Source organism: Electrona antarctica (genome assembly GCF_951216825.1).
Source record: "Electrona antarctica genome assembly, chromosome: 9".
NCBI classification, from domain to species: domain Eukaryota; kingdom Metazoa; phylum Chordata; class Actinopteri; order Myctophiformes; family Myctophidae; genus Electrona; species Electrona antarctica.
This window is the reverse complement of record NC_136790.1, coordinates 2645029-2669794: the sequence shown is the minus strand read 5'-3', so window position 1 is coordinate 2669794 and position 24766 is coordinate 2645029. Positions and strand designations below refer to the sequence as shown.

At 44.9% G+C, this 24766-nt stretch overlaps 1 protein-coding gene across 1 annotated transcript in view; it reads left to right on the top strand.

The window, feature by feature from the left end:
• The window catches only part of rnf123 (ring finger protein 123), a 411050-nt gene that overhangs the window by 24098 nt on the left and 362186 nt on the right, over positions 1-24766 (top strand). The window contains exons 13-21 of the mRNA XM_079509716.1: positions 101-226; positions 531-623; positions 1643-1706; positions 3257-3378; positions 5032-5131; positions 6759-6820; positions 7407-7478; positions 9323-9443; positions 18061-18162. Of these exons, the coding sequence (XP_079365842.1) occupies positions 101-226; positions 531-623; positions 1643-1706; positions 3257-3378; positions 5032-5131; positions 6759-6820; positions 7407-7478; positions 9323-9443; positions 18061-18162 (862 nt within the window). The remainder of the gene's footprint in view (positions 1-100; positions 227-530; positions 624-1642; positions 1707-3256; positions 3379-5031; positions 5132-6758; positions 6821-7406; positions 7479-9322; positions 9444-18060; positions 18163-24766) is intronic.

Genomic DNA, 24766 nt, shown 5'->3' with positions numbered 1-24766 from the left:
CCATGGTTTGGATAAAACGTGCGATGTTCGGAGGTCTTTGCTGATTATCTGATGAATGTCTGGCCTAAATGGGTTTAACATTGATCCAATGTGTCCCCAGTGTAAAGTGTACCTGGTGGAGGACGTGTTGATGAACTTCCTGTTGGCCATACTGGAGGGCGGAGGGGCCGTGGACGAACACCCACTGATACAACAGCTGCTGGACCTCTTCTGGTTGCTGATGGAGGTGCACGCACGCACGCACGCACGCACGCACGCACGCACGCACGCACGCACGCACGCACGCACGCACGCACGCACGCACGCACATCTGCGCAATATTGCACACTCTCATACCAAGCAATGAATGAACATGTTCCACTTAAAAATATCTTAATGTTGTCTTGTTGTTTATTTGCAATTATAATGTGTGTTTGTGACAAAATCCCAAGACATGGGCACACTTTTTGAGAAGCACTGGCTTAGAATATGCCGTAGTAACTGCCTAGTTTCGTTGTCCTTGTCTCTGTTCATGGGCTCCTGGTACGTAGGACTATGAGGTCAACGAGTGCCTGAAGCAGCTGATGATGTCCTTGCTGAGGGCATACCGCTTCTCTCCCATCATCCCAGACCTGGGCTTCCAGGTAGGGCTGGTCACTATACTCAGGGAAACCCATTCTGTTTTATAGCAGTACAGAATTATTGTGTTGTCATCGTGGCATACAAAGTCAGCTGGTCTGACTGAATGAATTTCTAAACTACGGTTCTGACTTGGTAATTGTTTAGAGATGAAGACCCTGGTTTGTGGGCAAACCATATTTGGATAGGAACGAATCATATCAGTGACTTCCTCTTAACTGGTTTATGGCCAGTGACGTAATTGACGTAATGAAATCAATAAATCCCTTATGGCCACTGACGTAATTGACGTAATCGATTGATTCCCAATAATCGGGAGCTTATTGTCGCAAAATTTAGCATTTTTTAGCTAATTTGGCTAACGGCCGATGTAATCTTCCTAAAACCGGCCGAAAATCCGCGCGTGCACGGTCGATCGCGCACGCGCGTGATCGCGCATGCATCGCTGCGTAAAATGCGATGTTTTGGGCTTGATTAGAGCTTAATTTGACTTAGTTATGAAAAATATGATGATAGCTTAGCATTCCGGACATCTTCCATTGTGGCACACTAGCAAAGCTACTGCCGGATATTTTGATCCTAACCGGATGTGGTCATCGTTCACTCGCTCCTTTTGGTCAGAATCGGCAAAATGGTGACGTTACCGCCACCATCAGGACTGATTGTCCCAATACTATGGTCTTGCCCCGTCAGAATGAGATATAGTGTGTATATCGCAGATTTTTCTATTGGCATTAAAATGACAAATTAAACATATGAAAAATGCTGGCTGAAGAATCAATCCACTGTTAATTAGGCTTGGCCATAAGAGGGTTAACGCTTTACAAATCATTCTCCCATGTTTACTTTTTAAATTTTCTAGAATAAATGACATTTTCTACATGTCAACTATGAATGTGTCCAGAGTCTCTAAAGCAGGGAAGGGATCAGTTCAGAGAGATAGAAGAATGGCTTAGGCATCATAACTTGCCATAACATTTCATCTTACATCAAAACTGATCAGTCAATTCTTTTTTATTGACAGATCCACTATCTGCGTCTTACCACAGCCATCCTGCGCCATGAGAAGTCCAGGAAGTACCTGCTGAGCAATGTCCTATATCCTTTTTCTGTTCAGTCCCTGTACTGTACTGTACTGTACTGTACTGTACTGTACTGTACTGTACTGTACTGTACTGTACTGTACTGTACGGTACGGTATGGTACTGTACGGTACGGTACGGTACGGTACGGTACTGTACTGTACTGTACTGTACTGCTGTACTGTACTGTACTGTACTGTACTGTACTGTACTGTACTGTACTGTACTGTACTGTGTGTACGGTACTAAACCAATCAATGTCTCGATACAGGACATGCCTCAATAAAGGATAAGATGTGTCCTTTTTCCCCCCCAATAACATTTCTGGGTAAGTGGAACAGTCTCCCCAAAACCTAGTCGCGGAACGCCTGCCTCCAGCGGCGGAACACTTGGCCCGCTTGGTGAGAACGGACTACAGCCCCTAATATTAAGTTGGGAAGTTAAAAGGACGGAGGCGGTGCCGTCCACGAGAGGCACGGCCGAGCGAGCCGCCGTGCCGAATGTTGTAAAGTCTGCTTTAGGCCGACTCGGCGCTGTATGAGTGGCGTCCCGGCAGGGACATAATGGGCAGAGTAGGTTTTGATGGCCAGAAAAAGACGCGTTTGACCGTTCCGAGGTTGCCGGATTTTGACTGGGCCGAGTCAGTTTGGTGGCCAGAAATACGTGGTTCCAACCGTTTTCCGATGTCGCCGGATTTGATGCGGGCCAAGCAGGTTTGGGGACGACCGTTCTTGTATAGAAGGTATGCGCGTGACATCATCATCAAACCCGGAAGTTATGCAGGAACGCCTACTGAGTGGCAAAAAACTACTTCCTGGCCTTGACAGCCCATAAATCCAAACAGAAAAGTCCTATTTGATTGCATTAAACAACGTCAAACAATGTTAAAATCACTTTGCATGTTGCTTTGCCACTCGATTTGCCACTCGATGTGCCATTCACTTTAACCGTTTCCGTCCGTAGGACGTCGCCACACGTCCTAGGGGTCCCAATCGACGCGTACATACGACGTCCTCAGACGTCCTAGCGCAACCTCAATGATACGGGGCGAGATAAGAATATTCAGATTTTTTTCCTTTTTTTTTGTATTTGTCAGTTCGCCTTTCGGCTACCGTATGCTACACTCTAGACTCTTGTTAGCTTACCGTTGACTTAGCTGTTAGCGCGCCAGAAAGAATGACTCGTCTCTCCTAATCCAGGGCGCTCTCCGTGGTTTTGAACGGACCGATATATACTAGCGCTTCATTTCTGCTCCTCATCCGTCTCTCCCGCAAAATATGAACGCTTTTTGGATCATATATCGTATAAATTAAAACGATAGCAATGTAAGCTAGCAATGTAAAGAACTTTTTTGAGCGGATTGTTTCCGGGTCGTGGGTTTCCGAGTAAAAGCGACCATGTCTTTCCGTTTCCGGCACCCCAGAGCTCCTATTTTGAAGGACTTCCGGCACTGATTGTGTTAAGCATGCGCATACCCTCTATTCCATTTCTGCTGTAGTTTTGGAAGTGTATTTTATTCAAGAAAGAATAGTGGTTTTTAAATCTTTAACATAAAGTTACATTTGACGTGCTGCGTTCTGTAGTGTTCTTTTACATCAAGACTCCTCTGAGAGTCAAAGAGGCTGGACTGGAAGAGCTCATACCAACGACCTGGTGGCCGACACGCTTCGACAAGGAGGTGAGACTGACTGACTGACTGACTGGCTGGCTGGCTGACTGACTGACTGACTGACTGACTGACTGACTGACTGAAGAGCTCATACCAACAACCTGGTGGCCGACGCGCTTCGACAAGGAGGTGAGACTGACTGACTGACTGACTGACTGACTGACTGACTGACTGACTGACTGAAGAGCTCATACCAACAACCTGGTGGCCGACACGCTTCGACAAGGAGGTGAGACTGACTGACTGACTGACTGACTGACTGACTGACTGACTGACTGACTGACTGACTGACTGACTGACTGACTGACTGAAGAGCTCATACCAACAACCTGGTGGCCGACACGCTTCGACAAGGAGGTGAGACTGGCTGACTGACTGACTGACTGACTGGCTGACTGGCTGACTGACTGACTGACTGACTGACTGACTGACTGACTGACTGACTGACTGACTGACTGACTGACTGACTGACTGAAGAGCTCATACCAACAACCTGGTGGCCGATGCGCTTCGACAAGGAGGTGAGACTGACTGGCTGACTGGCTGACTGTCTGACTGACTGACTGACTGACTGACTGACTGACTGACTGCGAGCCTTAGAGTATATATGAATAGAGACGGCACCCGAGTTCTCCTTCCATCCACTTGCATTAAGTTGCTCAGAAGCGCATGAGGCGATTTCACTCCTCCTTCCGGTTAGGAACAGAGTGCATTCTGGGATTGATTGGGCCAAAGACATGAACGCGCTGCCATTGCACTGAAACCGCGTTCACGTGTCATCATGAACGTGCGCAATGATAGTCAACGGACCAGCGCGTTCATGTTCTTGGCCCAGCGCTGCAATACCAAATCCGGCCACTAAGTCCATTGCGCCTCAGGGTTTCCTCCGGGTGCCGTCTCTATTCATATATACTCTAAGCTGCTTGCTACCTGTTTGACTTCCTGGCAACCTGTTTGACTGCTTTTCTGGTTACGTATGTTTGACTGACCTTTGAGTATTTGACTCATTACACCAGGCAAGTGGAGTGACTGAGCATGGCCTATTAAACATGTATCAACACCAGTTACAACCCTATATACTAGTATACTTCATTGACTGGGGCAGCGGTGGCCGAACGGTTTGCGGAGCGGTCTTGATACCGGAAGGTCGCCAGTTCGAATCCCCGGACCGGCACGTTAGAATTACCACCGCTGAAGTCCCCTTGAGCAAGGCATTGAACCCCTACCATGAAATGTTCTATGAGCAGGGCGTGGCTGTAAACAAGCATCTCAAGCTTAGTCCACTTCCCTGGGTAAACAAAGAACTTTACTTTACTTTACTGGGGTTCCCCAGGGCTCTGCACTTGGCCTCCTGCTTTTTTCCATCTACTTCACCAAAATCTCTTTGCTGAAAATACCTGAACTACAAGTGAGCTTGTACTTCCTGATCTGTTATTTTGACCAAATGCTTGCCTTATTATACATATATATACATGCCCAAAATAGGAACCAAAGAGTTCATATAGTAAAGCCTGATAATATGCTTCATTGCTTGTAGATCTGCTATTTTTGAAAATGCTATTTTTTTTTATTGCCCCCTTTTTTGGACGCATTTTGACACATCTTAACAAATTTCCCCCCAAATATGGATGCCATGGTAAATGTGCTCATCTCTCCTCACAGGGAAAAGATGAACGAGAGCCTAAAGACGAGAGTGCAGACGAGCGTCTACGACGACGGGCGTACGAGAGAGGCTGTCAGAGATTGAAGAAGAGGATCGAAGGTTTGTAGCGTTTATCAGCTTTGTGTTGTTTTTCAACCCATTTTGACCCTGAGATCAGATTCTATAAATGTCTTCTACATCCTGACAGTTTTCTGAAAAAGCTATGTTTCTATGTCAGTCGTTCTTCGATTTTTCAAAAATAGCAGACCTACAAGCTCGTAGCGCGCTACGAGCTTGTAGGTCTGCTATTTTTTCAATGGCTAAAGCATAACATAATTCTAACACCAAAAGGGGTTCCCGCCCCCAAAATGGGTTAAGTTAGACTTCATCGATTGGATGATTCTGCCCTCTTCCAACCAGAGGCGTATCTACAATAAGGCGAGGGCAGGCGTCCGCCTGTCCAAATCCATTTCTGGCCTGGCCAAAATCCATACAATGAGAAAAAAGAGGACAAAAACAAGACATGAGAACTATTAATGGACAGCTGATTGGCCGTTGCGGTAGAGCGCGACCCTCAATCACCCATTGGAATGTAAATGCATGCCTTTCAGCCTTTGTATCCTACTCGTCTGGCAGGTATATCTCTTTGAAAACCTACGATTGTGTGCGGGGAGACGACAATTAACATATCTTGCCTGGCCAAAACGTAATTCCTGGATACGCCACTGCTTCCAACGATGCCCTAATTCTCAGTATTTATGCATAATCACACCTGGATGCTTGTCTCCATCGTTGGCTGCTGTACAACTTCATCGACCAAGTCCTTTATCCTTATTTACTGTCACCTAAACTGGCAAGGCTGTTCAGGAGAGATGTCAATAAATAATTCAATAAATACATTACAAGATTGGGCAACAGTCACATCCGTTTCTCCCATGTGTTAAATAAGCAACCGGCCCTTTATAGACATGCAAGGCTGGATATTGTACATATTACAAAGTATGCATACACTTAAGGCTCCATTTTCGTCACCGCTAAACCCCTTATCCCTAAACTTCTTTGCCTTTTTTTTTTTTTTTTTACTATTTTGCTAAACATTTTTTAATAGTTAAAATGGCCAGTCTACAAGCTCACAACGTGTCAGTGTAATTTGGCTAGTTGAACTATTCAAAAAATGTTTTTCAAAATAGTAAAAAAAAGGCAAAGAAGTTTAGGGATAAGGGGTTTAGCGGTGACGAAAATGGAGCCCCTACCACAGGGTTCCCCAATTCCTTTTCCTCAAGGGCCATATTTTGACTAGGGAACCAGGCTGGGGGCCGAGTCCGCACGAGCGAAAAATTGGGTTTTTTATTTTTTCATTAATTAATTAAAAATTGTTCTCAACCAGTGGTCCACCAGTGGTCCTTGAGGGGGTTCCCAGTTTGACATGCATAGGCTACTGACCCCCATTTAATGCAATTTATATCTGGGACACCCCCCCCAATTTTTTTTCTTTTTTCTTTTTATTCATCCAGGGGCCACAAGGGGGCGCTCCCTACCCCCTTTTTGAAACTATCTCCTCGCCACTCGCCCTACACACTTCCACTTGGTTTGAGCATAGATATATAAATACTAGAGATGGCACTGGATGGGAGGGGAATCCTGGTGCAGTCTCTATTATTTATATATCTATACTGTGGCGAGGAGCTAGTTTCAAAAAGGGCCCTAGTGTTCAGGAAACCTTAATCTCCTCTCTTCTCTCCTGTAGTGGTGGAGGAGCTTCAGGTGCAGATCCTAATGTTGCTTCTCAACAACAAAGACAAAGGGACGGTACGAACATTTTGTCATACAACTTCCAGTTTCTGCCCAGCAATCTGATTGTTCAACCTTTTTTTTTTTTACTGGTTTCCCAGAAGTATTGTCATTTCAGCTTCAATGGTTGCTCCGCTCATTTCTTTTGTAACCAGTGACCTAGCTAGCATATGTCTATTTTTTTATATTTTTAATCATACCCATAATGCTGCATTCTACGCATTATTTTTCATTTATTTTTAATCAACACAGCTGTAAAAACACAAGGTATAATGAACACAGGCCACAGGTGATCATAATATCCAAACCGACTGATCCCAGAGATACACGTGGCAAACTCACAATACACAAACACAATAGGACTATATGCACTGTACCGTGTAGTTGGATGGAAACGAGGCTAGCTCAGATAAGCAGACAAAATCCAGTCTCATTAAACTTGAACACTGACTCGGGTGAACTAATTAATTTAGCTAATACCTTCCAGGCTTCCATGCAATAGTAATAGCTAATTTAGCTAATAGCTGATTTTTTTTAAAATTCAGAATTCTTGATTGAAAAAATACATTTTGTCCCTTATTTTCACCCCCTCTCTGTCTTCCAGGGTGAAGCTTCTCGGTACATCTTCTTGAACAAATTCCGGAAGTTTCTCCAAGAGAATGCCAGCAATAGAGGGGTAGGAGCTCCTACAGACAGACAGACAGACAGACAGACATTATACAATACGCAACCTCGTCATGCGTCCCATTCCAGGAGGATGGCACTGCCCGGCTTCCTCCGTGGTGCCAAATAGTGCTCGGCCCAGGCGGCAATGCCATATCCCATTTAGGCCTGACCTCGAAATAAATAAAAAAATCTTCTAAATCCTCCAGTTTTCGGAAATAAATATTTTCACGATTTAAAAGAAATAGCAGACCTACAATTTTTCAATAGCTAAATTATAACATCATGTTTAAAACACCAAAAGGGGTTCCCGCCCAAAATGGGTTATATACCCTAATCATCATCATCATACTATAATCATACTATAATTCTGACAATGTCTGTCTGTCTGAATGTCTGTCAGAAACACCACTGTATCTCCTCACTGCCTGCACCAATCACTCCCACTTTTCACACAGGCATTGGCCATAATGATATGGAGGTCTTAACGAAGCCCTTTTTCCAATTTAACAAATTATAAATTAATAATGAATTTATTAGTGAATAAAAAATGCGAAAACGCACCCAGGGTGCAGTACCCCCAGCGGCCACAAGGGTGGGTGGGTGTGGGGGGGTGGGGGGGGGGGGGGGGGGGGGGCAATATCTCACAACGGGTAAGGGCTAGTGGTAAATAACTGGAATGGCGCTGAGGCGGTCGGCTCTAGTGGACTTGAGCAACGAGAGGTTGCAACGTTCCCAACGTAACTTTCTTTCGCCTAACTATACTGCTCCACTGCTCACCAAGTGGGCCGAGTGGTCCGCCTTGCTGGGGGCGACAAAAACTATATATAATAATAATAATAATAATATCATTTGCGACACACACAGATTTCGATAAATAAGCAGCGTCGAGAGAGAGGGATTCGATCCTGAGGCGATGGGTTTGGAAGTCTAAATGCGTAACGTTGCACGCCTAGTATACGCTATTGTAGGGATTTGGGCAGTTGTTTATGGCGGTCAGCTCTTGTGAGAGGCAGTTCCACTTGCGTCACAGACGGGGCCGTCGTCGGCCGACTGCAAGTTACTACGATCTGGTGCAAAAAGCTAGTTTGCATCCAATGTGGACCCATTCATTTTGTGTGCCTGCATGTGTCGTACACTAGGTGTCAGTATGTTCCAGCACCAATGTCACTAAGGCATAAACACTGTGTGTGTGTGTGTGTGTGTGTGTGTGTGTGTGTGTGTGTGTGTGTGTGTGTGTGTGTGTGTGTGTGTGTGTGTGTGTGTGTGTGTGTGTGTGTGTGTGTGTGTGTGTGTGTGTGTGTGTGTGTGTGTGTGTGTGTGTGTGTGTGTGTGTGTGTGTGTGTGTGTGTGTGTGTGTTGCATTTAGAGCTATGTTACTCTCGACTTCCGCCGCAGACCAGCCTCTCTTTAGCGTAAATAAAAATAACGTTTTTGCTACTCACCAAAACAAAGGCGGGTTGTGTCATTAGAAAGCATACTTTCCTTAGTGGGAGCACTCTGAGCCCCCCACCACACGTATAAATGGTACTTTTTGGCCAAAAGGGGATTTTGTTTCCGCTGGAAAAAATATACTTTTAGTTCTTGATAAATGCATTTTATATATGTGATGTATTCCCATACTTGTGTTCTTGCCTAATGTAAGTCGCTCTGGATTAAGAGTGTCTGCTAAATGCCTAAAGTGTGTGTGTGTGTGTGTGTGTGTGTGTGTGTGTGTGTGTGTGTGTGTGTGTGTGTGTGTGTGTGTGTGTGTGTGTGTGTGTGTGTGTGTGTGTGTGTGTGTGTGTGTGTGTGTGTGTGTGTGTGTGTGTGTGTGTGTGTGTGTGTGTGTGTGTGTGTGTGCGCGTGTGCGTGCAGCACCCCACAGCACTGTGTCCTCCAGAGTACATGGTGTGTTTCCTCCATCGTCTCATCACGGCGGTGAGGATGTACTGGGATGAAGGCAAGAGAAAGACCCCCAGCAGCATCAACAGTGATGGTAAGACCATGGGATTTTGTCTTTAACCAATTAAATCCTAGCTGACCAGGGTCTCTCAGGGTTCTATCCTAGCTGACCAGGGTCTCTCCGGGTTCTATCCTAGCTGACCAGGGTCTCTCAGGGTTCTATCCTAGCTGACCAGGGTCTCTCCGGGTTCTATCCTAGCTGACCAGGGTCTCTCCGGGTTCTATCCTAGCTGACCAGGGTCTCTCCGGGTTCTATCCTAGCTGACCAGGGTCTCTCCGGGTTCTATCCTAGCTGACCAGGGTCTCTCCGGGTTCTATCCTAGCTGACCAGGGTCTCTCCGGGTTCTATCCTAGCTGACCAGGGTCTCTCCGGGTTCTATCCTAGCTGACCAGGGTCTCTCCGGGTTCTATCCTAGCTGACCAGGGTCTCTCCGGGTTCTATCCTAGCTGACCAGGGTCTCTCCGGGTTCTATCCTAGCTGACCAGGGTCTCTCCGGGTTCTATCCTAGCTGACCAGGGTCTCTCCGGGTTCTATCCTAGCTGACCAGGGTCTCTCCGGGTTCTATCCTAGCTGACCAGGGTCTCTCCGGGTTCTATCCTAGCTGACCAGGGTCTCTCAGGGTTCTATCCTAGCTGACCAGGGGGTCTCTCAGGGTTCTATCCTAGCTGACCAGGGTCTCTCAGGGTTCTATACTAAGAAGTCCACTTCTTTTCTTCCCCTCAACACCAAGTCACATAGCCGAAAATAGCATATGTACAAATATCTCTGGTCCATAGCTCTAATGCGTTGCATTATGTTACTCTCGACTTCCGCGGCTCGCATGAATGCAGACCAGCCTCTCGTCTTTAGCGTAAATAAAAATAAAGTTTTTGCTACTCACCAAAACAAAGGCGGGTTGTGTCATTAGAAAGCATACTTTCCTTAGTGGACGCACTCTGAGCCCCCCACCACACGTATAAATGGTACTTTTTGGCCAAAAGGGGATTTTGTTTCCACCGGAAAAGAAATACTTTTAGTTACTCCGCTGCGCCTTCTACCGATATTGCCCAGAGAACTGCCTCATAGAGAATAGTTTTCCTCCGGTGGAAAAAAATCCCTTTCTGGACAAAAAGTACCGTTTATACGTGTGGTGGGGGGCTCAGAGTGCTAAGGAAAGTAGGCTTTCTAATGACACGACCCGCCTTTGTTTTGGTGAGTAGCAAAAACGTTATTTTTATTTACGCTAAAGACGAGAGGCTGGTCTGCATTCATGCGAGCGGCGGAAGTTGAGAGTAACATAGCTCTAAATGCGTTGCAATTAGAGCTATGGACCAGAGCTAATGTACAAACAGCTTTTCTCGTATTGTTCTCCCCACACTGTAATAGGAATGCTATGTTGCCGGTGTGTTCCTTCCCTTCTTTGCTATAGGACACAATGCCTTTTAATCTAATGCAAAATGCAAACCACTTAATTTGATCAGCACAATTAAAGTAAGTCGAGGTGAAAATAGTCTTACATGCTTTATAGCCTATAACTTTTACTCTAAATATAATTTTCAAATGATCATACTTCCCACTGAGCAGCTGATAATGGGCTGTAGTACAGTAGTTATGTTTCAGGTCATGATGAAGTCTAACCATGACAAACTAAATCTGTTATAAACGGTGCTACATATCGCACCGGTTTTTATTCAGAAGATACTTTAAAAAAAATATATATAGGCCAAAGTCTGTCTGTATTACTAATATGCCAACCTAGGGGATTGCTCGATCGATATACAACTTTTTTCATGTTTGATATCGCAAACATGAGTCTCTGACAATACCGATACCAATGCAATACCTACCTCTTTTATAACGTGAACAGTAATTTGTCTGAATGCACTTTGCTTAACCTAGCTATATAATAAACATCATGCTCATATGGCAAAAACAAACAAATGCATTCATTAATTATAGCTTTTCCAATAGAAACTGTACAGTGGAACTGTACGTTATGGCATCTTAAGGCACAACTTAGTCACATATATATAGGCCCTCTCCCTACGCTCATTCTGTAGCTCCGAGATGAGGTCACACCCTGGACCCCTCCGACCGCGGTTCAGAAACAGCGCATGTTTCCACAAGGAAACGCTTCTTACCCTTTTCTGCACAATGAATCACAGCGGTTGTTTAGTCAGCTGCTTCCATGTTTATCAAGGAAGTCGTGCGCGTGCATGTCGAGTGAACTGAAGTCAGTTGGAAATCTAATTTCACTTTCGACCAGGGGAGGCGCCGGGGAGGCGATAAAGCTTTTCAACTTCCTTGAAATACATGCTAAACAACCGCTGTAAACGCTCGTGTAACCGTTTAAACTTGGCCGCTGCTAAGTTTGAATTAGTGTAAAACTTTCGTGGCCCTTCACTTTTTGGATTCATTGTGCAGAAAAGGGTAAGAAGCGTTCCTTGTGGAAACATGCGCCGTGTCTGAACCGCGGTGGGAGGGGCCCAGGGTGTGACCTCATCTCAGAGCTACAGAATGAGCGTAGTGCTGAGGGAACATACTGGGGCTACAGAATGAGCGTAGTGCTGAGGGAACATACTGGGCTACATAATGAGCGTAGTGCTGAGGGAACATACTGGGGCTACAGAATGAGCGTAGTGCTGAGGGAACATACTGGGGCTACAGAATGAGCGTAGTGCTGAGGGAACATACTGGGGCTTCAGAATGAGCGTAGTGCTGAGGGAACATACTGGGCTACATAATGAGCGTAGTGCTGAGGGAACATACTGGGGCTACAGAATGAGCGTAGTGCTGAGGGAACATACTGGGGCTTCAGAATGAGCGTAGTGCTGAGGGAACATACTGGGGCACAACTGAAACTCTAGGCTATTACACCTAAACAAATATATATACTGTGTGTATATATAAGGGTCTATGCAACCTCTGGGGCTGAAATGTAAAACAAAAACTATACATTATGCAATTATTACACTGTAAACTAAAATATATTTGGTTCAAGATTACCCCTAATAAGACATAGCAGTAGCTGCATGACCTTTTAACAATGGTCCCAAAAACACTGACATCTTTTTTTACAGTCCTTATGCAACTTACCTTTGTTCACTTCTAAACCTGGGGTGGCAGATTCTTCTTTAGCCCATTTTGGGGCGGGAACCCCTTTTGGTGTTAGCATTATGTTATGCTTTAGCTATTGAAAAATAGCAGATCTACAAGCTCGTAGCGCGCCACCGAGTGGCGCGCTACGAGCTTGTAGGTCTGCTATTTTTGAAAAATCGAAGAACGACTGACATGGAAACATAGCTTTTTCAGAAAACTGTCAGGATGTAGAAGACATTTTTAGAATCTGATCTCAGGTCAAAATGGGTTAGAAAGATTCAGCATTCCAGCCTGCTCAGCCATCGGCCTGCTACTCCTTTCATCGATAACAATAGAGGCTGTGCTGATTTGTTGAAGGTGCACAGAAAAATGTAATTACCAGGGAGGGCAACTTTCTAGTACTGCAGTGGATTGTCAGAAGACTAAATAGTTGTCTCTGAGGTAGCTCCGCTCTTCAATGTGTATGCTTGTGGTGGTTGACACAGTACTTCCAGGTTCTATTGTGCTTTCCTCCAAGATTTAATCAAAAATAAATACTCCACCCATGGAGTCTATCTTTGCCGGCTCGCTCTGACCGTGTGTGTTACAGCGGGCGACAGCCAGACGGATCTTCCCAGAAGTGCATTATTTGTCAATGGAACCCGGCGACTACTGGCGATATCAGGCGAACAGGCAATGGTCGAAAAGATGTCGCACGAAAAGATGAAAATAATTTATCTTGTGGGGGCGACGTCGTCCGGCAATAGTGGGCGTTTAGGCGATAAACCAATGAAATTCATGAGTCGCTCGCCGTTGTTCTCCACTGTTACAACGCACTGTGAGGCTTCTGATGTGGTCCTTCTCCTTCTGATGTGGTCCTTCTCCTTCTGATGTGGTCCTTCTCCTTCTGATGTGGTCCTTCTCCTTCTGATGTGGTCCTTCTCCTTCTGATGTGGTCCTTCTCCTTCTGATGTGGTCCTTCTGATGTGGTCCTTCTCCTTCTGATGTGGCCCTTCTCCTTCTGATGTGGTCCTTCTGATGTGGCCCTTCTCCTTCTGATGTGGTCCTTCTCCTTCTGATGTGGTCCTTCTCCTTCTGATGTGGTCCTTCTCCTTCTGATGTGGTCCTTCTCCTTCTGATGTGGTCCTTCTCCTTCTGATGTGGTCCATCTCCTTCTGATGTGGTCCTTCTGATGTGGTCCTTCTCCTTCTGATGTGGTCCTTCTGATGTGGTCCTTCTCCTTCTGATGTGGTCCTTCTGATGTGGTCCTTCTGATGTGGTCCTTCTCCTTCTGATGTGGTCCTTCTCCTTCTGATGTGGTCCTTCTGATGTGGTCCTTCTCCTTCTGATGTGGTCCTTCTCCTTCTGATGTGGTCCTTCTCCTTCTGATGTGGTCCTTCTCCCTCCTTCTGATGTGGTCCTTCTCCTTCTGATGTGGTCCTTCTCCCTCCTTCTGATGTGGTCCTTCTCCTTCTGATGTGGTCCTTCTCCTTCTGATGTGGTCCTTCTCCTTCTGATGTGGTCCTTCTCCCTCCTTCTGATGTGGTCCTTCTCCTTCTGATGTGGTCCTTCTCCTTCTGATGTGGTCCTTCTCCTTCTGATGTGGTCCTTCTCCTTCTGATGTGGTCCTTCTCCCTCCTTCTGATGTGGTCCTTCTCCTTCTGATGTGGTCCTTCTCCTTCTGATGTGGTCCTTCTGATGTGGTCCTTCTCCTTCTGATGTGGTCCTTCTCCTTCTGATGTGGTCCTTCTCCTTCTGATGTGGTCCTTCTCCTTCTGATGTGGTCCTTCTCCTTCTGATGTGGTCCTTCTCCTTCTGATGTGGTCCTTCTCCTTCTGATGTGGTCCTTCTGATGTGGTCCTTCTCCTTCTGATGTGGTCCTTCTCCCTCCTTCTGATGTGGTCCTTCTCCCTCCTTCTGATGTGGTCCTTCTCCTTCTGATGTGGTCCTTCTCCTTCTGATGTGGTCCTTCTCCTTCTGATGTGGTCCTTCTGATGTGGTCCTTCTGATGTGGTCCTTCTCCTTCTGATGTGGTCCTTCTCCTTCTGATGTGGTCCTTCTCCCTCCTTCTGATGTGGTCCTTCTCCTTCTGATGTGGTCCTTCTCCTTCTGATGTGGTCCTTCTCCTTCTGATGTGGTCCTTCTCCTTCTGATGTGGTCCTTCTCCTTCTGATGTGGTCCTTCTGATGTGGTCCTTCTCCTTCTGATGTGGTCCTTCTCCTTCTGATGTGGTCCTTCTCCTTCTGATGTGGTCCTTCTCCTTCTGATGTGGTCCTTCTCCTTCTGATGTGGTCCTTCTCCCTCCTTCTGATGTGGTCCTTCTCCTTCTGATGTGGTCCTTCTCCTTCTGATGTGGTCCTTCTCCTTCTGATGTGGTCCTTCTCCTTCTGATGTGGTCCTTCTCCTTCTGATGTGGTCCTTCTCCTTCTGATGTGGTCCTTCTCCCTCCTTCTGATGTGGTCCTTCTCCTTCTGATGTGGTCCTTCTCCTTCTGATGTGGTCCTTCTCCTTCTGATGTGGCCCTTCTCCTTCTGATGTGGTCCTTCTCCTTCTGATGTGGTCCTTCTCCTTCTGATGTGGTCCTTCTCCTTCTGATGTGGTCCTTCTCCTTCTGATGTGGTCCTTCTCCTTCTGATGTGGTCCTTCTCCTTCTGATGTGGTCCTTCTCCTTCTGATGTGGTCCTTCTCCTTCTGATGTGGTCCTTCTCCTTCTGATGTGGCCCTTCTCCTTCTGATGTGGCCCTTCTCCTTCTGATGTGGTCCTTCTGATGTGGCCCTTCTCCTTCTGATGTGGTCCTTCTCCTTCTGATGTGGTCCTTCTGATGTGGTCCTTCTCCTTCTGATGTGGTCCTTCTCCTTCTGATGTGGTCCTTCTGATGTGGTCCTTCTCCTTCTGATGTGGTCCTTCTTCTATCTTCCTCTTCCTCTTCCATGAATGCATCCTTTGCATTTGTGACGTACATCTAAAACTAGCCTGCCTCATTAATCGAATTCTGAAGAGTTTTCAATGCAGCTGAAAATTAAAACCAGACCCGAAACTGACCCGAGTGAGTGAGTTGAGGCCCGAGCCCGAACAGACCTGCCTGGTCCGACCCATACGCGTCAAAATAACGGTAGTGCCAGAATGTCAGCGAGGGGGCGGGGCCCTACAATACACGCACGCGCGCATGGAACGAGTATCTTTATATCTTGGATCCAATATCATTGCACTCGAGTGTAATGGCTCAGGAATACACATCTCGGTTCACAGCCTCGAGGAGGACGCCTTTCATCTTCTTAATTCCCTCTTTTGGCCTCGTTTTCTAATGTGTTTAACCCATTCTGAGCGGGAACCCCTTTTGGTGTTAGCATTATGTTATGTGTATGTAGCATTATGTTATGTGTATTGAAAAATAGCAGATCTACAAGCGAGTGGCGCGCTATGAGCTATAAACAGGTTCAGTGTTTGTTTTAAAAATGGCATTGACGGTGGCCGAACGGATTGCGGAGCGCTCTTGATACCGGAAGGTCGCCAGTTCGAATCAGCGGTCCGACACGTTAAAATTACCACCGCTGAAGTGCCCTTGAACAAGGCATTGAACCACTACCATGAAATGTTCTATGAGCAGGGCCTGGCTGGAAACAAGTTCTTGAGCTTAGCCCAGATACCCTGGGTAAATATAGTAATCATTTCATTTCATTACAATGAAGAGAAAACTTATGTCATCTTGTCCCTAACACAAACATTAAATGCCATTAACAATGAAGATACTTTAATGTTTGTTTTGACCCCGTTTGTTTTACATCATCATTACATCATCTAATCATTACATCAAGTGATTTTGGTATATTATAACACCGCACTTGTAATGTTAGAGATTAGAGAGCCTCCTTTGCTTGTCAAATTAAGTTTGACAAGTTGCTTAGCCCTCTGCATGCCACTCAATAACACCCCGTTATCTCCTGTCCTCTGAGCAAATGTCCGTCCTTGCTCAAATTTGAGAGGCATTAGTGATTAGCCTCTACTCTAAGAGACGTGTAGGACATGAAAACCTCTGATAATCATTACAGTAAGTCATTAGCTATTGGAAAAAGCAGCCAATCAGCTGCCTGCTCATCATTATTGTTGTGTACACTATGTGAATGCATGTGTGCTCATTACATGTCTGCACTATGAGTGCTGTACTATTTCTTTTTTTCACCTGTCACCCGAGGAACCAGTTTCATAATGATGGAAATGGCTGCAAGGACATTCTCAGTTCACACACACATTCACACACCGATGACAGAGGAAACCATGCAAGGCACCAACCTGCTCATCGGGAGCAATTAGGCCCCTTTTTCACTGGCAGACAAATCTAGCCTGAATCAGATCTGTGCCACATCAAGATTGAAATCCGATTGGTTTAAATGAGTCTAACAGGTCACACGACTCATTTAAACAAATCAGATTCCAATCTGGATGTGGCTCAGATCTGATTCAGGCTGGATTTGTCTGCCAGTGTAAATGGGGCCTTAGAGGTTCAGTGCCTTGCTCAAGGACCCTTCGACAGTCTATAATGAACCTTCCGGATCCCAAATGGTCACTCTACCCCTGAGCCACTGCCACTTTTCTTCAATTACTGCTGAATTAATATTTTTAAATTAATTTAATTTATAATGAAGGTTGTTTATGAGGTTCTTGCTTTTGCTCACCGCATCTCCTCTCCCTCCTTATCCCCATTTCATTCCCCCTTTTCTCTGCATGCTATTTTTTAAATGAATTCCGGCGACTGTGGCTCAGGAGGTAGAGCAGGTCGTCCAATGATCCATGGGTCGGCGGTTCGAATCCCGGCTCCTCCTGTCTACATGTCGAAGTGTCCTTGGGCAAGACACTGAACCCCAAATTGCTCCCGATGTGCTGGTTGGTACCTTGCATGGCTTCCGCTGCAATCGGTGTATGAATGTGTGTGTGAATGGGTGAATTGATGCACAATCTATGTAAAGCGCCTTGGATAAAGGCGCTATATAAATGCACCATTTACCATTTATCCCCATTTCATTCCCCCTTTTCTCTGAATGAAATGTTTTAAATGCATTCTGACTCTTTTCACTTTGACGTCACGTCTTTCTCTTTTCTCTCTCCTGTTTTCAGGTCCTCTCACCCTTATCTTAATTTCTTTTCCCCTTAACCATCCTTCCTTTTTTCTCCTCATTAACTCTATATTCTCCATACATACTGTATCTCTCACTTGTCTGTTTTCATTAGTCAATCCTGTGTAATTATTTCTCTCTCTTTGTCTCCGTTAACTCATTTTGGGCGGGAACCCCTGTTGGCGTTAGCATTATGTTATGCTTTAGCTATTGAAAAATAGCAGATCTACAAGCTCGTAGCGCGCCACCGAGTGGCGCGCTACGAGCTTGTAGGTCTGCTATTTTTGAAAAAAGAACGACTGAAACAACGACATAGAAACATAGCTTTTTCAGAAAACTGTCAGGATGTAGAAGACATTTGTAGAATCTGATCTCAGGTCAAAGTGGGTTAATCCTCTCCATCCTCTCTCCAAACTCTTTCTTCCCCTCCCTCCCTCCCTCCCTCCCTCCCTCCCTCCCTCCCTCCCTCCCTCCCTCCCAGAGGCCTACGTACCCCCACAGCTCTTCTACAATGGGAAGGTGGACTACTTCGACCTGCAGAGACTGGGAGGTCTGCTCTCTCACCTTAAGAAGACACTCAAAGGTTGGTTTGTGCATAGATTAGATACATACATACATACATACATACATAGATACATACATGTTCAATTCACTCTGTGTCATAATAATGCCTGGTGGTCAGTGGCGTGCACAGACATTTAGAGGGGCAGGTGCTCAAGTGGAAAAAAGGGCACCTTGTGCAGCGCGTGGAACCGGCCGGTTGCCTTAATAGTGTGAAATGTATAGATTGTGGGGCCTAAATAATATATTAGAAGCTTTTTATCAATAATTGATCAATGTTACCATGGTCCACATACTGTACAGTGTAACTGTACAAAATAAGAAAAAGTGTTTTTATTTTTATTTATTTTTTGAAAGGGCACATTGCCAAAAGGGCAGGGGGTGCTCTAGCACCCCCTAGTGTCTATCTGTGCACGCCACTGCTGGTGGTTGTTCTTCTCATCATTCATGAGGATTCGAAGACCTGGTTGACGGTTAATAATAACCTTATACCATATACTTATTATACCATATACTTATTATACCATATACTTGGGCACCCTGGTGATAATAATAGATGATTGCTGTGCTGATAGAGATATATTTTTTTTTTAAATAACGTTTTGTATTGAATTTTTATGTTTTCACATAAAGATGAATCAAATGTATACAGAAAAATCACACCCGTGTGAACTGAGTGGTGTAAGGTCTTATATAGCCTGATCAGCTCTGATCTGACGTAATGTCTGACGTAATGAAATCACACCCGGGTGAACTGGGTGACCGTAGCAACCATGCTCATTTTTTCTGCACAGACAGACAGACTAACAAAGCCAGTTGTAGGAGTGGTTTACACCACTCAAAAAGTGAGACAAACTAGAAAGGTATAAATTAAAAGCACAATACAATAAAACAGACAAGAAAAACAAAAAGCACAAAAACAAAAGAAAATGGCGAGCAGCACATACACAATACAGTCAGTTATTCATTAGGGAAAAAATATATATACACACATATATATATACATACATACATACACAACACACATGGGCACATCTGGTAACTCTGCAACATATATTATTTTTTATAAATAAATGTAATTCTTGGTATTGATGGAGGCTACTGGGAACAAGGAGTTTATAAGTATGCTGCTCAGTGTAGTTATTGGAAGCTCCACTAGATGGGGCTATTGCTTTCTGTTTTCACAAACGCCACACTACAAGAAAATGATGATCACTCTTAACCACTGAACCCCTATAGTATGTACTTGGTTGACCAGGGTTCCCTAGTGGTCTTGTACCGCATTGCAACGTGATGTGTTGTGTGAGCTTGTAGATTTCCTTTTTTCTTTGAATGTTCACCTATTATGAAATGCCCCCCAAAAATGGGAAACAAAGATGATAATTATCCTGTTTTCTTTTTTTTTTTGGGTCTATTCATCCCTACCTGTTCTTCTTATTTTACTCAGGTATTCCTCTCACCCTGCTCATTTGAAGGGATTTGATCTATTTTAAACCACAAAGCACATTTTCCATTGTGTACAGTTTGTAGCGACCAGCTCAGTGGCCTTGTAGTTAGAATGTCCGCCACGCGCTACAGAAACAGGAGATCTTGTAGTTAGAATGTCCGCCACGCGCTACAGAAACAGGAGATAGACTCCTGCCCCATAATGGGCTGTAGTTAGAATGTCCGCCACGCGCTACAGAAACAGGAGATAGACTCCTGCCCCATAATGGGCTGTAGTTAGAAGGTCCGCCACGCGCTACAGAAACAGGAGATAGACTCCTGCCCCATAATGGGCTGTAGTTAGAATGTCCGCCACGCGCTACAGAAACAGGAGATAGACTCCTGCCCCATAATGGGCTGTAGTTAGAATGTCCGCCACACGCTACAGAAACAGGAGATAGACTCCTGCCCCATAATGGGCTGTAGTTAGAATGTCCGCCACGCGCTACAGAAACAGGAGATAGACTCCTGCCCCATAATGGGCTGTAGTTAGAATGTCCGCCACGCGCTACAGAAACAGGAGATAGACTCCTGCCCCATAATGGGCTGTAGTTAGAATGTCCGCCACGCGCTACAGAAACAGGAGATAGACTCCTGTAGTTAGAACGTCCGCCATGCGCTACAGAAACAGGAGATAGACTCCTGCCCCATAATGGGCCTCGTGGCTCGGCAAGGCTTACTGTATACTTACTACAGTTTGTAGCATTTCATAATTGCTTCCCCTCAGCTTGTGGCGGTTTGTCAGCAAAAAGTCAGTGCTTCAGGGCATGATAGAACTCCCATTGTTTTGTAATTACAGAACGATGTTTTGAATAAGCTCCTCTCCCCACAGGGCCGCAAAATGTAAACAACAATGACAAGAGTGTGTTAACACATTGAGAGCCCACGCAATACTGCCCAAAATCACTTTCACCTAGAAAATCCATTCACATTTTTGAGTGGTGTAAACCACTCCTACAACTGGCTTTTGTGTGCAGAAAAAAATGAGCATGGTTGCTATGTTCAAAATAATTTCTGACGTAATTAAATCACACCCGGGTGAACTGGATGACCGTAGCAACCATGGTCATTTTCTCTGCACAGAAAAAGCCAGTTGTGAAATCACATCCGGGTGTGATTTCATTACGTCAGATCAGAGCTGATCAGGCTACATAATACCTTACCTTATTTCATTACGTCAGACATTACGTCAGACCACAGCTGATCATGCTATATAAAACCTTACACCACTCAGTTCACACGGGTGTGATTTTTTATAATTCAGCTGACTGTGGAGACACATGCTGGAACTTTTTACTTTGAAATGTTTTATAGTTTCTGAGTTATTTAATTTAAACGCCAAATGCATTCTCAATGGCGAAAACACAAACTTTAGCACCACGTGTTAAAAAAAAAAAAAAAAGTGTTTTGATTTTTCTGATTTAAAAAAAAAAAAATATATATATATATATATATATATATATATATATATATATCTTCTTTTTTTTGAAAGACGTCCACAGACGTCTTGGGCTATGCACATGCGGTAATACCCAGGACGTCCACAGACGTTTTGGGCACAAAATGTGTTAAGATGACGGTGTCAAAACTATGAGACGAAATAATGAACAATTTGACTGTGTAATCAGAATCATAACACCCAAATCCACCACACGTTCTCTCGCTCGACAGCATCACTGAAGTAGATTGAGGCGTCGTCGTTGAGTAGTCGATGGGGAAGTGAAGCATGGCCCTTTGCTGTAATTGTCAGATAGGCAGCAGGCAGACAGACAGGCAGACAGACAGACAGGCAGACAGACAGGTATATGATCTGCACTGTTATTACATGGCTTGGTTGAATGCTTGATTCTGATTGGTCAATCGCTTAATTCAGCGGTGAATTATGTAAGGGATAATATCTGGCTAGGTGGTCATTATCGGGAGATAATTCACCGACAGGGAGTTTAACCACCGAGGCGAAGCCGAGGTGGTTACACTCCCTGAAGGTGAATTATATCAGCGGAGCGGTCATTATCATGAGATAACTCACCGCTGAATTAAGCGATTGACCAATCAGAATCAAGCATTCAACCAAGCCATGTAATAAGTGTCGATAATGACTGCTGCCTAATCAAACCCTCTGAGCACCAGCTGCGCGGCTGCGCCCTGCTTGATTTACTGCTGTTTCCAACATGACAGCCATGTAAACACACACACACACTAGTGACACACAATGTCATTTACAGCTAAACATTGCTCTTAAAAAATGTTTTTGAAAACATTTGAGCGAGAAATAGACGAAGCAGGACCCGGAAATGGATTCTATTTGATCAACTCACTTCCTTGTTTTCCGACAGTGCTGCAGCTGCAGACGCAGCCAGCGCGAACTTATGGAATTTTTTTTTTGTTGCGTTTTGGGTCAATGTATTAATTTATGTTAGTTAGCCATGTAATAAGCGGGATAATATCTGGCTAGATGGTCATTGTTAATTCACCTTCAGGGAGTGTAACCACCTCGGCTTCACCTCGGTGGTTAAACTCCCTGTCGGTGAATTATCTCCCGATAATGACCACCTAGCCAGATATTATCCCTTCCATAATCCCCAGCAGACTTCTCTCTTCTCTACTGGCAATATGCTGTTCATGTATTGCCAGCAACATGGAGGCATGGCTGAATTATTTAATTTAAATTTATTTTTATTTTTTTTGTAAATCTGATTTTCCATACAGAGGAGTGGCAATGAAAGTAGGACAATGCTGTCGTAGAAGCTCTTAAAGGGACACTTCACCCTTTTTGCACGAAAATTTATGTTAATGACGTTTAGAAGTTCACTGTTGAAGCCTAATTGTTTCTGTGCAATGTATAATGTAACCTGGGAATCCATTTGGTATAAAAAGAAGTCACACCTGTGTGAAGTGAGGGGCGCTCTTATCATCATACATGGTCAAATTCCGGCCAATCACGTCCTCAATTTTCTGTCCTCACTGTTTATCCTCAATTCCGTGCTCAGCCAATCAAATCATCGCTATATGGGGTGCGCACACACAAAGCTGGGAATAGGAGGGGTTAGTGCCCCCCAAAAAAAGGAAAAGGGGAAAAAAGAAAATACTTGGGCTCCTCCCCTTTCTTACTCCACTTCCTCCTGGCCGGGCGCTTGTGTTTATTCTTGCTAACAACAACACTACATGTTTAGGGCAGTAGTGATGCCCTAACCCATTTAGGCCTGACATCGCAAAATAAAAATAAAAGTCTTCTAAAAGAATATATATTCAAAGATTTGTGCCACATTTTCATTTTTCAAAAATAGCAGACCTACAAGCTCATAGCGCGCCACCGAGTGGCGCGCTATGAGCTTGTAGGTCTGCTATTTTTCAATAGCTAAAGTATAACATAATGCTTAGTTAAAACACCAAAAGGGGTTCCCTAAACATGAGCTATTATGTGTGATATGTTAATATATTTAAAACAAAACCATAGCGCCACCATTAGCTGTCGTGCACCCCCTAGAAGGCACTCGCGCACCACAAGGGGTGGACGCACCACAGTTTGGGGACCACTGGTACTGTAGAGTGTACTCACTCTACACATAGAAACAGTACAACGAACTCCATCGTAGAACGCATTTTCTCCTCCCTGCTCATCGTAGAACGCATCTTCTCCTCCTGCTCATTTCAATTTCAAGTGCCTCAAAGTTGAGGAAAGTTTCAAAAATGTGCATCGTTCGCAGGATAACAAACTATGCTGCACCGTCCTAAATATTGATCTAAATATCGATTTAATTACTTTTCCAAGGCCAGTGCAGTTGCAGTAGACAATCATTCAACCAGAGGATGCTCTACCAACTATTGTGCTTTGCCGATTCAAAAGCTCTATGGGCCATAGCTCTATGGGCCATAGCTCTATGGGCCATAGCTCTATGGGCCATAGCTCTATGGGCCATAGCTCAATAGCTCATTCTTGTATTCTGCAGCAGTTGCATTGAAATGTCTAGCCAGAAGCATTAAGTCCATTAAGGCTCGACGGCTAGCTTTAAATCCTCCCTTAAGAGATGCTGCTTATTAGCAGCTCGACCTGATGTAACATTTTATCACTGTTTTAATTCCACTTGTTACGCCACACTCGATGTCTCTCTACCTACACGCTGAAGAACACGCTTTGCCAAAACGTCTACTGTGCAAATGTGCTTTATACTTAGTCTTTGTCTGTGCAAACCTTAACACATTGTTAATATTAATCACATCGGCTCATCCACACATTGTCTCATGTTCTGAGATTTCAGGGGGATTTCTCTCACCATTTGGCCATTAAAGCACCAGGTCTCATTGTTAATGCCCTCATTCAGAACAAGACCCTCCGTATTACTCTAGAGGGTCTTAAAAAATCAAAGTCAAAGTCGTACGATTTGTCACACACGTTACTGTGGTGAAATTTGTTCTCCGCATTTGACCCATCTCTTGGAGCAGTGAGCCGCAGCCAAGGAGCGGTGAGCTGCAGCCGTGCCACGCTCGGGAATCATTTGATTAGTAGATTTGACCCCCCAATCCAACCCTTTGATGCTGAGTGCCAAGCAGGGAGGGATTGGGTCCCATTTTTACAGTCTTTGGTATGACCCGGCCGGGGATTGAACCCCGACCTCCCAGTTTCAGGGCGGACACTCTAACCACAAGGCCACTGAGCTGGTGCCAAAAGCGGTGCCAAAGGTAAAAGCAGACTACTGCTTTGTTGCTGGAGATCCAGATTTACTCCTACTGAGTTCTGGGAAATACAGTACAGTATATATACAGTACATATACATATATCTATATATACAAGTGAGAAGTTGTACCCAACCCAGGAAAAGGGACCCAAAGTCACACACTGCATACGTCACTGACACGTCACTGACACACTGCAACACACTACACTCACACGGCAGTGACGTCACACACTTACCCTCCGCGTCGTTCGGCCGCTATCTCCTCATATCGCGCCGAACGCCGACCCTCAACACCACCCGCGGAACATTACTCATTGCACTGACACCAACGTTGCCTCCCTTCCACACCCACGCCGGCATTGTATCTCTTCACAACAAACAATATCTCCCCAAGCACCTACACCCCCGCACGCACACACTCACATGTTGCCAGGTCTATGAAAACAAGCCCAGAAAAAATGCCAT